At 39.2% G+C, this 15,340-nt stretch overlaps 1 protein-coding gene across 1 annotated transcript in view; it reads left to right on the top strand.

Moving 5' to 3' along the window:
• The window catches only part of eys (EGF-like photoreceptor maintenance factor), a 178,593-nt gene that overhangs the window by 69,320 nt on the left and 93,933 nt on the right, over positions 1-15,340 (top strand). The window contains exons 25-30 of the mRNA XM_085297088.1: positions 3,960-4,056; positions 4,453-4,560; positions 5,746-5,891; positions 12,810-12,981; positions 14,326-14,404; positions 14,868-15,067. Coding sequence (XP_085153214.1) covers positions 3,960-4,056; positions 4,453-4,560; positions 5,746-5,891; positions 12,810-12,981; positions 14,326-14,404; positions 14,868-15,067 — 802 coding nt within the window. The remainder of the gene's footprint in view (positions 1-3,959; positions 4,057-4,452; positions 4,561-5,745; positions 5,892-12,809; positions 12,982-14,325; positions 14,405-14,867; positions 15,068-15,340) is intronic.

Below are 15,340 nucleotides of genomic sequence, written 5' to 3'. Positions count from 1 at the left end.
GCAAATGCAAAACACAACTGTCTGATTTGTAGGCCAGCATGGTGTTTGCTCACATTTTGCATCTTAAACCTTCTGTGTTGTATGAAAGACAAGGTGATAGGCTTCAGGCCCAAACATATGAATCAGCAAACATAAATGCCAAGCAGAAAGCTGTAGTCATCATGGTGAAGAGTGTTGATTCTCAGTGGCATTTGTAGTGCTTTCAGCCCTCTCACACCACAGAGTGCCATTTGATTTAATGAATTTTTCTAAGCAAAATTGCCTAACAAAGCTTTAAAGTTCAAAGCATAACCTGATTGTTCTTTTATTTGTAATTCAAGAGGTACGGTGTCATGGTTATGGAGAGTGTGCATGATATAATAAAAGTCCAAAATCTCATATTTCCCCATTATTTCAGACCATTTAAAGTGCCTGTATTTGGTGCAGACCTCAGAGAGGAAATACCTGCACTCAGGCTGTTTTTTTTCCGTCTTTTTGTAAACTTCTTCATTCTGTAACATTTGGTTTCACAGCATGAAGGATTTTCCAAATGGACAGGGGGCAATGGTCAGAGTTGGAGAGGGCCAAATCTTTGACAGACCATAAAACAAGCAGTTTGTCGTTTTATGACAGCCAAAACTTACTACATATAAACATATAAACCAAAGTTAACGGCTTTAATTTGTAGATTAATCATTAAAATAAATAATATGACTAAAGCTAGAGAAACAAACAAACCATAACATCAAGAGTGTACACAGGGCCAGACATCAGTTGTGAAGAAGTAGTTTCATTTATACTAAAAGTATGAAATAGCAGCAGGTCTGCAGCAGCTGTACAGTAAACAAATTTTAAATAAACTCAGTGTTTAATCATTTTGTTCCTGCATTAGCTGTGTCGAAGAGGTGGTCCAGGTGTGTAGCAGTGGGGTAAATTGGCTGCATGCAAAGGATTTCTATTCTTAACCCACTTCTTCAAGTAACCCAGTTTTTGGTCCTTGCATGTAAAGGACCTTCAAGCGTACTCTTTTCTGTTTTTATTTCTATTCGTGTTGCTGCATTTTAAATAAATATAACTAAAATAATGTGACAGAGACTTGAAAAGAATCCAAGATGTCCAACAGTGTTCCATCAGTGGTGCGGGGATGGTTTGGTTTACAATACAATTGCTTTACAATACAAGAGTAGTGCAATTTATCACCCATTGTATTATCATGATACAGCCATTCTGTAGTACAACACAATGCAAAATGCTTCTCACTTCCTGCTGAGAAGCAAAAAGCAAGAATTGTGATATTGATCATAAAACACAGTAAAGCGATATTTTATATATAATCTTTTAATTATTTATTTTAATGACAGCTGAAAATAGCTTAGTTTGTCTTAGTTAGTTAGTCTGTTTTTTGTAATGTTCTCTATAGTTGCGATTATTTCACACTTATTTTCATAATTTTGGTTAAGCTCTAGCACATTGCATTTTTAGGGCCTTTATGAGTTTGGATACTGTAAATCTCGCTCTGATCTTGTGTCATAAATCTAAAATCCAGCCACTGACTGGCAAATTAAAAAGTGCAGTAGGTTAACTAAAACTCGTGAGGCCAGGCACAAAACTCGCAATCCTAGTTTCAACATGACAATCCTGCTCTTGGATTAAGCCACCAGTGACATCTAACATTTTGATGCATGACGGCACACAGACGCCGCTGCAGACAGAGATCGTAATCTGTACTGCAGAAACGCTGGGTTATAAAATTTTTAAATGAGCCCCTTCTAAGAAACGTTACATCAGACTGACAGAAGACAACAGTCACCAATGTAGCAGTCCAAACTAAGCTCGCTCTCTCAAAATGGAGACATTCCTCATATTTCAATTGAAATGTCAATCAAAGTTAGTTGGCTATCCACTCGGGATCACCCGCAATTTCTTCTCCTCCGAGACATTTACTGGCAGCAGCCGTGATCACATACTGTAGCTCTTGCCAGATGATGGAATGACTACGTGCCACGCGCCTTGGGTATCCCGCTCTGTACTCTGTCAAAGAGAAGCCTCAAGTCACTGCTTAGTAGCAGAAGATGCATTACATTGCAGTGACATTCGAAATAGTCCCCAAGGTGCTTCACCATCGCTTTGACTGACAGACCAGCATGGGAAACTTGTGCTGTCCCATAATTCACCAGATGCTCTGTGCTGTCTCTGGTTTCCTCTTCATGGAGTCCTCTTCATTCATACATCCCAAGATGCACAGAGTTGTGTCACTTACCCTGCATTCCGTTTTTCTTTAGAAAATTCATTATTCATAGTGTATTTTTTTTTTCTAATTTTAAACACATTGGAGACTACAAATAATCACAACTCCTGCATCTGTATATCTTGAAGTGAAGACGAAAGAGAAAAAGGCAGTATACAGTTACCTCCTGATATTACACAGAGGACTGAAGACCCTGTATGACCCTGCTAGACTGTTTCCGTGAATTCCAAAAATAGCCAAAATGTCATATTCAATACTTTGAATGATTTCTTCCTGTATGGCTCGAGTCTCACATTTTTTAAACATGCCAGATTAAAACACATGCTCTCCTGTCTTAAACAATTCTCAGGAACCTCATCGTTGTGAACAGATGTACTTCTCTGGGCATAAAATTTACTATGTGCAAAACCCATTACAGTTCAAAAATATGTAATTCTATCTTGAAGCAGTGGGAGTAACATAATGAGACAAGAAAACAATAAGGGCACTCACACACTCATTATGGGTTAGTTATATTAACCCTTTGCTATGCTTGCATTACATTTAATTATGCTCGGCAGATGGTGCTCTGCAGGGGAAACACAGTAGTCGTTGTTGGGAGTCTGAGCCCAGAATTTTAAAGTAGCTTGATAGCAGCATTGCACAGGAAATTGTATAATTACTCTGTGCAGCTACAATGGCATATTTGTGCAGCATCTGTAGTAATTTGGATGCTGCACTGGTCTGTTATGGTGAAGGGAAAACTAAGTTGAAATAATGGCCAAAAGTATAAAACTAGGCTTCCTATGAAGGGTGTCTGAGTTTAGTATTAGAGATATGATGAGGAGCTCTTTCAAGGATGCCCAACTGGGAAGATTCCCATGCAGTCCCCGGATACACTGTAGAGAGTGGCTTGGTATTCCTCCTGAACAGCTGGAAGTGTTGGCAGGGGATATGGGGGCTTGGGTAGCTCTACTGCTTCCACAGGCTTGACTCAGATAAGCCATGGATGGATGGATGGATGGATGCTTATACTGTACGTCTAAGCATTAGATGTACTTCTGATGTTTATAGGTGATTAAATTTCACTGCTAATGAAAGTCAGATCATGTCCATTAATTGTTTCCATACTTTTGAGCATTTGGTTAATTTGTGATCTTTTTTAATTTGTCAATTTTTTTACTTAATGAAACCCAGTCATGCATGGAGCGAATGTTAATTCGTTCAGCAGAAAACAATCTAATGGACCAGACCCAGGCCAAGCACTAGAGGAATACCTCTGGCAGGCAGAACACTACAGGCTCCTAGGCTGCCTTCAAATGTACAACAAAACATCCATGCTGATCTGCTTAGCCATGCTGGCCCTCAACCCCCTAATGAACAAGGGCAAAAGAGCTCTTGGGCTTAGCCTCTCCCTCTTACCCTAACTTAACAAGATGTCCCCCCACTCGCTCGCTTTCTCCCACACAGACAGACACAGAGACATATGCACGGTGGCACACACAGGCACACACCTCCCAAACCCCAAACCACTAACCCTCAGACCAATCTGTCTGTGGCACTAAAGTATTATTAGACTTACACACTCTCAAAGGGGAAACAGTGAGTGCTGAGAGCTGGAAGATGAGATATGCTACAGGGCTTACTAGTTCCATTAAAATGGCATTCACAGGGGCCTTTGTTATCATCGGTCCTGACGTTTTCAGGATGTAGTGGGGTTTGCTGATCCATGACCATCTCATCTATCTTTCAGGATTTGAAGGAAGTTGGTGTGAAATTGACACCAATGAGTGCAGTTCAAACCCATGCCAAAACCAGGGTGACTGTGTGGACCGGGTCAACAGTTACAGGTAAAAAGTGTTATCCGCAAACCAGCTTTTCATTTCTTAGTGGGTGAGAAAATGTCCGGAGTTTTAGTGATGAAATCTTTTTTTTTTTTTTTATGGGTTTCAGAACAATATGCTTCTTCTTAGCTTGAAATTTATTTAACAGATAGTATTATTATGGTTGTAGTTAGATGAAACAAAACATGTTTGTCGTTACTGTTTTTATCATATGCTACTGTGCATGTTCTTTAATTTAGTTAAACCAGTCTTTGTCGCTGTAGAGTGTGAGCAATCAAACTAAATGTGATCAATATCAATAAATTCCTATAGATTTTCTCACTCTGTGCACGTGCTTGTAAGAAACATCTTCTATTTTCCATCAGAGACAAAATATCAATAGTAATGATTTTTCTTTTCCAGCTGTGTTTGTAAGGTGGGATTTTCTGGCCTTCTCTGTGAGGAAGATATCAATGAGTGTGCCTCTAGCCCTTGCAAGAATGCTGGCACATGTCAAGATCTTGTGAACAAGTAAGCATATATGCAATTTTTCCCCCCTTTTACTTGCATCATAACCTTTTTTCATAGCGTGTTTAAATTTCTTGCGTATGAAGGCCAGGCAGAATTAATTGCTTGATTTTGTTTTGAAAGTTGAATGATCAATAACCATTCTCCAAAGAAAAAAAAGTAGTACTATAAGGTTTTGGCAGTCCTCCTTAGAGTATTGCAGTTTATACAACGAGCTTGTCATCCTTGACACACATAAGCTGCTATTCTAAAGACGAAGAGCAAACTCAGCAGGACCACATCATGTATCTAGATTGGGCTTTACTCCACCGGTGCTTTTCTCTGCTGTGCTTAATGGGAGCCCCGGGGCTTCCAGGCTTAGTCGGACAGATGGGTTGAGAAGTCCCAGGGCCAATTTGAGTCCTAAATGGTTTGTCTCCAGTTTGTCTTCCGTCATGATTTCATTCCCATGTGACCTGGCCCTGCTCAGAGCACTCTTCTGATTGCATAGTCCTGGGAGTTCACATCAGGTGTTTTTTAACCTCACTGCCCGCCACACACCTCTGAATCCATCTCCCTGACCCAGCAAGCCATGCAAGTTCATCTATACTGCGATAAAGAATCAGACTATGCAGAGCTGCGAGACTGCAACGAGGAAAGGGTTAATTGTTCTAATAAATCAGTCCAAGAGCAGAAGAGGCTTTCAAACAAATGCGCCACGTGACAATAACTACCAATTAGCATATTTCATAAATTTGATGTGATGTAACTTGTTTACCGATGAATGATGTTTACAGCAGCACTTAGGTGAATAATTGTACGTTGCCTCTTTACCTCGTCTCCTGCGAGATCTATGGTTAGGCCCAGCGACAGCTTCAGAGAGGGATTTCAATTGAGTAAACCACATCATCGGACAGATTAAGCCTTCCCTTTAGTAACAAGTCATGAAGCATAATTTAAATTAAGTTGCACACTGGGAAACTTAATTGCCAGTTGTTAATTGTTCTGCAAAATGCTGCCGGTCAGTTGAGAGAATCACTCCAGCGCAGTTTATCTCAGTGGGTTTGGAACACACGCACGCAACTGCTGTGGGAGCGTGTGCGCATGTTTGGCTGAGGAAAAACAATTCGGATGATTTTTAAAGTTATAAGAAATTAACATAAGTGGGCTATGATTGTGTGACACATTGCTTATTAATTTCTTCTTTAGGTTCCACTGCATCTGTCCCCCTGGTTATTTTGGAACGCTGTGTGACCTGGATGTGAATGAGTGTGAAGTTTCACCTTGCCTACATGAGGGCATCTGTATCAACACGCCCGGGGGTTTCAAGTGTGTCTGTCGCCCTGGATACTCAGGTAGCTCTTTCGCCCTAAGGCGACATTAAGATCAATATAAGACTTTAAAAAGCTTATCATGCCCGCTTGTGGCTGCACGCTATTGAAGCAAGTCTGACACAGAGCTGGCTTAGTGTAAAAAATGCTTCACAATGCTTGCTTTTAATTAGCCTGCCTCGCTGTGCAAGATACAGTGCCTGCTTTTTAGTAGAGCTAACAAGAGATAAATTCATGTCACCTGTTTTATCTGATAAAAACGCCTCAGTGTCTGTTAGCTGCATTTATTTAATTTCATCAGCCTCTTCAGTCTCAGAACGCTAGTGTTGTTTTACTTCAATCCATTTGTCTTATTTTCCACCCAGACGGATATCGAGCTATTTTAGCGCGCGCGCGTGTGCACACTTGTGTGCACTTGTGTGTGCGCTATCCAAAGCCGATTCCTGTCAGATACTGGGAAGATTAATTTCATTTGTCTTCCACACTGTATCATCAATTTATCCTTCCCCAGTTGAGAGAGGGGGGAAAATCTCTGAGGTATTGCTACTCTGGAGAGCAGAACCTGACACGCATGGCCCAATTCCCACAGAAGCAGCTTTTATTATTAGACCTACGCGCAGCATAGTACAAGCCATTACTTTTTCTGTTGCTCTAAGCTCATCTGAGGAAACAGGGTCCCCCAAGAGAGCAAGTGGCCAGAGGATACAGTGTGGATTGGCTCAAACCAACTAGAACTCATACAAAATATTTGCTCTAGTAACATGTGTAACAGCAAAGCAACTTTTGTCAAAACGCACAAAAAAAAGAAAAAAAATGGGTCTACGATGCTACTGTAGTTGTGCTGTGTGTTCTTTTTGTTCTCGCCTTAAAGTAAGTTTGCTGTGTGAGGGTGATTCATCATGCGGTGTTTTTGCAGCCTGATTGGAATGAATTGAAATGTTATTCTCCTTTGATGGCATGATGTGTCATCGCTGCAACACTGTAATTCATTGTGTCACTTGATGGTATTAACATATTATTTGCTTTAGCCATCAGGGAAGAAAGGGGATATTTTTTGCATATCAAATGCCAAAAGTCATTTTGATAGTAACAGTTGAAGCCCCTCACTAATAAATGAGTCTGGTGCTATATCAGGTCACTTTTGTTGATGTCATTAGGCTGTAATGACGCTTTATTCCCACCTCAATCAGTACCTATGTGGAATATTCTTCAGTGCATATGTCTTTTGTAGTGAACGGGGTCTTCCTATAGTTTTGTGAGCCTTTTTACAGCTCTCATAAAAACACACGGTAAAGATCACGGAGATCAAATCTTTGCTTCTTCACGTAAACGTATTCCTCACGCCTTAATAATTTAAACTTTCACTGGATCGATAAGACCTGCTATTAAGCTTAATTTGTATATACAGTGTTATTTTCTTTCTGTATATATTGTATTAGCAAACATGCTGTCCTTTAATGTAAGTCAGTCTTGGCATCTGGCTGGATCTTTGCTGTCACATCATTATTTAGGGCATTTGGCTTAAAGGTCTCTGAATCCCAGTAATGTATCACTTAACTGTGTACAGGTGCTGTGTTCTTTATGGTCAAAGGTCATTACAGTGACATGATTAATTGGCAATCTTGTTTATATAAATCACAGTTTCTCCACGCTCTTTGTCACCTTCCCTTTTCTCTTCTTCACCCATCATTAGTGAGCATGTTCCCTTGAGTGATGGTACAGTGCAATCAGCACTTTATTACACTTTCCTCAGTCAGCACATTGCTAGATGATGATATTCTGACCCTTGCGATGTTGTTTGCTGTTAAGGCTTCAGTAAATTCTAGCTCTTGCTGGCTGGACTTGCTCCACAAAATGTTGTTGTTGCTGCTGGTAGTGTTTACTTATTAATGACACAGCATGCAGTATTGTGCAAATATTTCCAATGACTTTCTCAATGGAAGGGTATCAGTTATAAACCAATTATCTCTAACTGAATTCTTCAGATGTAGAAGTACTAGAAACTGTGTCATGTGAGCAATCAGTGTATGTTTTTCTATTTATTTCTCATAATTAAACAAAAAACAAATACATTTAATGCCTTAAATTGATTTTAATGAACCCTCAATATTAGCACAACATATGTATAGTAATATATAATCACATTGTGAGCAGTTTTTTTTTTTCTGTGCAAACTAACAGCCACAAACAAACAGTAAATGCTTTATAGTCCCCATTAAGGTTCTCAGCTTTATTTTTATTTAGTATAAACAATTTTTTAAACCCTGCTCTGTTCTGCAAGGAATGCGTCCCAGTGCATAATTACTTTTGTTTAGCCCTTATGTTTACATAATTTGAACATTAAAGTTAGGTATTGTTAGTTTGTGGGTGGCAAAGTAGTGCAGTAATTAGCACTGCCACCTCATAGCAAGAAGGTTCTGAGTTTGAACCTGACGCTCAGCTGATAGCTGATGTCTGCATAAAGTGCTGTATGTGCCTGTGAGTGTGTGTTCAGTTAATTGGTGAATCTAAAATTAGCTTTTTGTGTCTCTGAAAAACATTTGTGAACACAACTTGTGACACAAAGTTTATTCTTGCATTTTATTGAAATGGTATATCTAGCAATAATCATTAGTGTGATCATCACTTTTAATGATAGCATGAAACGATGGTGTCTAGGACGTGGAATTTTTCATATTTTTCACATTTTCACACTCACACTTTTGTATTTCAGAAACTTAAATTTCAGCTTTGATCTTTTATTTGATATTGTTTTGTATCTTCAGAGCCATAAACTGTGAATTTCCTTGCTGCTGTATAGCTTTCCTTTTGGCTAAAAGAAACAACTCATCTCTTTGGCACAAGAAATGAATCGTTTTACATTCAGTGACGAGACAAAATGATAGATTTTGTGTACAAAAAAGGCAGTTTATTTATTCTCTTTCATGAATAAACACAGGAGGCAAAGTAGTTTCTTGCTCCTGTTGTCACTTTGTTTACTTTTGGCTCGGTTTGCAAATGAAAAGCCAACCAAATGATTAATGATGGGTCAGTAGTCATTTTTCATCTCTTGATTACTGGAGGTCCCGAAGAGATTTTAGGGTTATTAAATAATCTTTTTCAACCACTTTAGTAAAAAAAAAGAACATCACAAAATCCCTCCTTATAGAATTATACCAAACACATTACTTTATTTTTAATTCCTCTGCATAAAAAGTCACTTATGTGCACCTCTGCAAAGCAGTACCTGCTGTAATTTAGACTCCTATGAACATCATCGGTGTGTCTTCCCAACTTGCATTCTGATTTGTTGGCAGGAGGGAGTCTAATTTTGTCAGTTTGTGTTATCTGGTGTTTCCTTCCCGGCTTGAACTCTCTCTCCTCCTCTTCACGTCTTCTGTGATCTGAATGCTATTTTTGTGCTGCCTTTTATAAATAATGAATATTATCAACAGTCTCACTAAAGCTGAATATTCAGCCTTATCTTAAATGTGTCTGATTGCACAGTTTGCGTGGGGGTTTTGCCCTTGTAGACACTGGGTACTGCAGTCTCAGCATGATCAGCGTTTAAAGTATAAGACACACTTTTCCATTAGTTCAGTGAACCCTCTCAGGGGCACACTACCCAAATTACATTGCACTTGGCTTTAGTAGTCTGTAGCCAGGCAAAACCCTTTGATTTTATTTGGAATTTTTTTGTGGCTGTTACAAAAACAAGAAAATGCATTAAAAAAATAACAGTTTTGTGGTTTCTTGGTGGCTTCTCCAAGAAAAAACTGTAAAGTTTTCAATACAGCTACCGTCTAATGAAGAAATACTATAGTCATGTTTAAAGACAGGTAGCGACATGCCTTCAAGTCTGGTGTAGATGGAAGCAGCTGTTTGAGAACTTTACATATCTTTAAATTGTCAGTTTGTATTTGTTTTATTTTTGTATTTTAAAGTTCCCTTTCTTCATAAGTGATTTTATTTTATTAGTTTATTGAAATTTTAGTCACCATACTTATTGTTACAGAAATAAAACTTGTATATTTATATTTTAATGGAGTCTTCTGAAAATGGAAAGTATGGGGAATATTAGGTGTCTGGCCTGGTACAAGCCATTCAGTCCCTGTATAACCATAGTGGGAGCTTGGTGCTCATAATAAGTTGGGTTAGTTTCTGGTGGGTGCTGGACTATGCTAGGGACACCTTTTGTTATGGATTCTGTCACTGATATCTAGGTGTAGCTACATGGTGAAAGGTCTCCACTTTGGTGGGCTCAGGATCCCATCTATGCTTTTTGCAGATGATGTGTTTCTGTTGGCTTCATCGGGTAGTGACCTGCAGCTTGCATTGGATAAGTTCACAGTGTGAAGCGTCTGGAGTGACAATCAGCACCTGAAAGTCTGGTCCATAGTTCTCAGCCAGAAGAGGGTGGAGTACCAATTCTGGGTCTGGTAGGCGTTACAGTACTATCCCAGGTGGAGGAGTTTAAGTACAGTATGTTGAGGTCTTGTTCACGATTGAGGGGAGAGTGGAGCATGAGATTGACAGATGGACTGAGACAATATCTGCAGTGATGCAGATGCTGTACTGATCTGTTGTGGTGAAGAGAGAGCTGAGCTAAAAGTGAAGCTATTGATTTACCAGTCAGTACACAGGTCAGAGATCCAAGCAGCGGAAATAAGTTTCCTTCGAAGGGTGGCTAGGCTTTCCCTTAGATATAGGATAAGGAGCTCGGCCATTCGAGAGGGACCGAGCAGAACCACTGCTCCTCCACATTGAAAGAAACCAGTTGAAGTGGTTTAAGCAGCTGACTAGGATACCTCAGGGATGCCTTCTCGGTGTTTGGGGCATGTTGTACCAGGAGGAGGCTCCAGGGCAGAGCCAGGACTAGCTTTAGGGATTATTTCTCTTTGCTCTTCTAGAAACACCTCAATGTTCCCTCCAGATAAGCGGTAAGATCAAAATGACCTGCTGAAGTTTAATGCAAGCAACACAATGGCGAAAAATTTGTTTAACTTTGAATGTGGTATGGTTGTTGATGTGTATCAGACAGGTTTGTTTGAGTATTTCATAAAGTGCTGATCTACTGGAATTTTCCCACTGAACTATTTTTAGGATTTACAGAGAATAGTCCAAAAATATGAAACTAACCCATGAGTTTCAGTGCTATGAGTGAAGAATGTTATCTTGATGTCAGAATTGAGCGCAGGATGGCCTTGAGATGATGATGATGCAACCGTGTGATGCTATCGTGTCAATATGGCTCAAAATCTGTGACGAAAGTTTCCAACACCTTGTTGAATCTCCGTAAGGCAGTTTTGAAGACAGAAAGAGTGACCCAACCTTTTACTACCATTGTGTACCTAATAAAGTGGCCAGTGAGTTTAAATAAGTGTTGAGATTAAGGTTACTATGAAAAGTGGTCTTTTCTGTTTATGTGCTGTGTTTATGTGTCAACCTCGGGTTAATGACTTGAGATTGCTTCTTTGATCTGATCGAGAGACTAAAAGACACTGTTTAATTTCATGTTTTTACAAAGATGCTGAAGATTCTTTATCTGTGTATCAGGAAAAGAATAATAAAGTAGTTGTTTCAGCTCTTGTTTTGAACTTTAGTTATTTAACAATCGAATGCCTAAATCTTTACTTTCACAAAGTACAATCGGACCCTGTCTTTATTGTCAGTTATGTGTTGTTTTCCTTCTTGTTTTAGATCTGAAGTTATATTTTTTTCATTTTTACACACTTCATATAGCAAACAGTTTTATTAGTCCCATAAGCCCTATCATCTAAAATCCAATATCCCCTCAGAGTTCAAATGATATTTTATCGAACGTAGAGGTTTAAAACTTAAACAACTTCAGCAAATAGCCATATTTCTGCTCCGTGCTTTGAGCCAGTGCTATTAATGCACGGTCACGAAGAAGTTAAAACCACTTTGAATTGAGTGTTTCAGAGCAAGCATTACAACTTTCAAGTTGCATATTAAAGAATAATATGGAAGCAAGACATAACATCATTAAAAAGGAAAAAAAACAACCCAGAAATCCTTATGCAATGTAAACAGCACACCCATGTTTACCATTCCTGCCAGCCTGTGATCACAGTGCATCAAAGTTTACCAAACAGATCAGAGAGAAAAAACATGCTGGTGAGGCAGCTTTATCTGGACAGTAAGATCACACTGCTAGGAAATTTTTGCATCTTCAAGGCTTTAGTCCATTAACTGCAAATTTCCTTATGCTACTTAACTTTTCCATAAGTTTGTTGACAGATTTTGCAGAAATTTGAAAATAAATGATTACTGGTCAAAGAAGAAATTACTCATCAACTCAGACAATCGTTTTCACAGCACTGCTATTCTCTAAAGCTTTCTCTCTGACCAGCCAACTAATGCTTAAGGCAATATGTCTTGACAGATCATAATTACCACAAGTATTTGATACTTTGACATGAAGTGTTCGGCCATTATTCTTGTAAATGCTCATCAAAAAACAAAGGTGAGGAGAGCTTTTGCATGTATGTCATCTATACTATATGATGTATCTGGAAATAACTTAAAACAGGTTTAGTTTGACAGGTTAAAATTATACGTCCGTTGTGGTAACCATAGTCAGTAAGGGATACATAGTTTGAAAAGACAATATAATGCAGCGGTTGCCATTAAAGTATAAAGATGGCGTTTTTTTTAGTTTGAAATGGCAAACGGTGAGCTGTTCCTGACAAGTTTTTGTATATATCGTAGATAAACTCTCTCTCTGCCATAGAAGCACATGGCAAACAGCAGAGGATTTGATATATTACATGAGTACTTGACAAAATCAAACTTACTTTTCCAATTTTAAAAAAGACGCATATTGTGCTTCTGTGTGTGTGTGTGTGTGTGTGTGTGTGTCTAACTTTTGGAGTACTGAAGAACTAAAAAATAAGTTTTTCTAATAAAACAATTCTGACTAACATATATTTCATTTCTTAGGGCCACGTTGTGAAGTTGACGTTGATGAGTGTGTTCCAAACCCATGCCAGAATAGTGGAAAATGTATTGATGCGCCTAATCGATACAACTGCTTGTGTGCGGGTGGCTTCACAGGGCTCCGCTGTGAGGCCAACATTGATGAATGCATGTCAACGCCTTGCCTTCATGGAAGGTACATATTTTCTCTCCATCATTTAAAACAGAAACACAGCAAATTGTGCAGCAGTAGCATGGAATTATTTATAATTACGCCTCTTGCCAGCACAGTGAGTGGAGACATATGTCGCATGTTGTAAAGAGCTAATGTAATGCACTTACAGGTTGTCTCAGTGGTGTCTAAATTATAGTCATTAATTCTTTTGAAGGTGAATTACTAATTCATATAGAAAGATTACATCCGTCTCTAAGGATTCTGTATGGACTATACTGCAAAAGACTTCCACAAATAAATGCTTTTTAGTAGGGCTGGGCGATATATCGAGTTTTTTTAAAAATATCGATATATTTTCATACGAGATATAAGATGTGGCAATATCGTTTATATCGATATAGCCTATGTTACGTTATAATTATACTTGTGGAGCCGCAGGTTTGCCTCTCTTTCGTCCACTTTTGTCTCTACGAAACGTTACTCGGCCTCGCCTCTCCTTCACTGAACACAACTCCGCCTCCCCCATAGCTTCACCTGCAGGCAATGACAAGATGAAAGTGGAAAATCTCCGTTAGCGAGTTACCGCGGATCGCCCCGTGCGTGGGGCTGGACGGCGTCAACGTGTTAGCGAGCTAACCGCGCTAACGACATGCAGCCCGGAGGGGCTGCACGGCCTAAAATCCTTTCATTTTCTCAAAACTCGACAGTGCGCCTTATGTATGAATTCTGGTTGTGCTTACTGACCGCGAACCGATTTTATGTGGTGCACAGCGCTCAGCAATCTGTCAAAAAATGTTTTAATATGACTTTGCTAAGCTACGGAGCTGCACGGCTTGATGGAGCCGCCTCGCGGAGTGATACGTACTGTGCTTCAACGTAATATTACCGTACTGTGTGTGTATAAGGACCACAAATGGCACCTGTTCAGAGACGTGGTGCAGCTGTGAAATCTGTCTCTTTGTTATTATGCTCAGCTTCTATTAGTTTACATTTTGACTGCACAATTGTGAGCTTTTTGTTATGCACAAAAACAACATTGTTTTCTTTTATTTATGGACCATGATTATTTAATAAATGCTGATAATTTATTTATGAGTAATTTCTTCATGTACATCTACGCTGTATGTAAAGAAAATGCCCGTGTGACATCTGGGACACAGTGTGACTAAGAACTCTCTTTTTGTTCTTAACTTATGGCTTTTTAAAAAAAAAATTTGAGATATATATCTTATATCGCCATGCAGCTAAAAAATATCGAGATATGAATTTTGGGTCATATCGCCCAGCCCTACTTTTTAGTTCACTTTGCACGCTAGTATAATTTTGATGAATCAATTCTGACCCTGTCTGTTGTGGCTCTCTCAGCTGTGACGATGGAATATATTCATACACCTGTCTTTGTGAATCTGGATGGACCGGCAGCAGATGTGAAACGAACGTCGATGTGAGTTGAGTGTAATTAATAAAGCAGCTGTGCGTTGTAGCGACATGTCAGGAGAATATTGTAAGCTCTGATGTGGTGTGGCCTTCGGTATCTTTAACTTTATTGACATTCCTACAAGATAAGTGAATTGAACTACCGCGATCATGTAAGCATTGTGCAAATACCCGATAAGAAGGAATTGCTTAGTCTAATGCCTAATTGATCTAAACCACAGCTTTGTGCCGGACCGTAGCGATAAAACATTGAGTTGCTACCAAGGTCTCTGCTGAATCAATAATCTGATCATCTGCATTTTAACTACTAACAATTCATTCTTAATCAAAAGGGTTTTTTTTTCATTATTTAATCACCCCTTATGAGCTTTACATCGACAAACATGTATTTTATGGTTGCATCTTTTTAAAAAGCTCTTCCTGCCACAGTGTCTCGTTCATGTGAATCTTTGGTATTTTCTCATTGACAGGAATGTGCCAGCAGTCCCTGTCTGAATGGAGGCTCGTGTGTCGATCTCATCGATAAATATGCGTGCTTCTGTCAGGTCGGCTACACGGGGAAAACCTGCGAGGAGGATATAGATGTTTGCGAAGGCGCTACTTTTAATGTCTCGTTGTGTTTTAACGGAGCCACCTGCAGTGATGGTGAAGGATCAAACTTTACATGCAGGTGAGCTTGGTCACTATTTATTTATTTATTTATTTATTTATTTTGAAGTGTTTGATAAAATGACGTTGAAAGGTCGTCCTTGGATGGAGTTATTGAAAGTTGAATGTGCAGCAGCTTTACCCAACTGAATGTTTCACATGCATTGCTTTTAAACTGACATCTAAAACCACCGTACCCAGATTGTAATCGACCATTTGCTAACCCCCTCGAGTGAATTGCACTTGACCTTATTATAGCTATACAACCATATCAAAGCGTGACAGCCCTGGCGAG

The sequence above is a fragment of the Mchenga conophoros genome, linkage group LG13 (genome assembly GCF_057382185.1).
Source record: "Mchenga conophoros isolate Kocher_MC1m ecotype Shallow Benthic linkage group LG13, M_conophoros_male_GT1.1, whole genome shotgun sequence".
Classification (NCBI taxonomy): domain Eukaryota; kingdom Metazoa; phylum Chordata; class Actinopteri; order Cichliformes; family Cichlidae; genus Mchenga; species Mchenga conophoros.
Note: the sequence above shows the minus strand (reverse complement) of the source record. Positions and strands in the feature narration are given on the sequence as shown.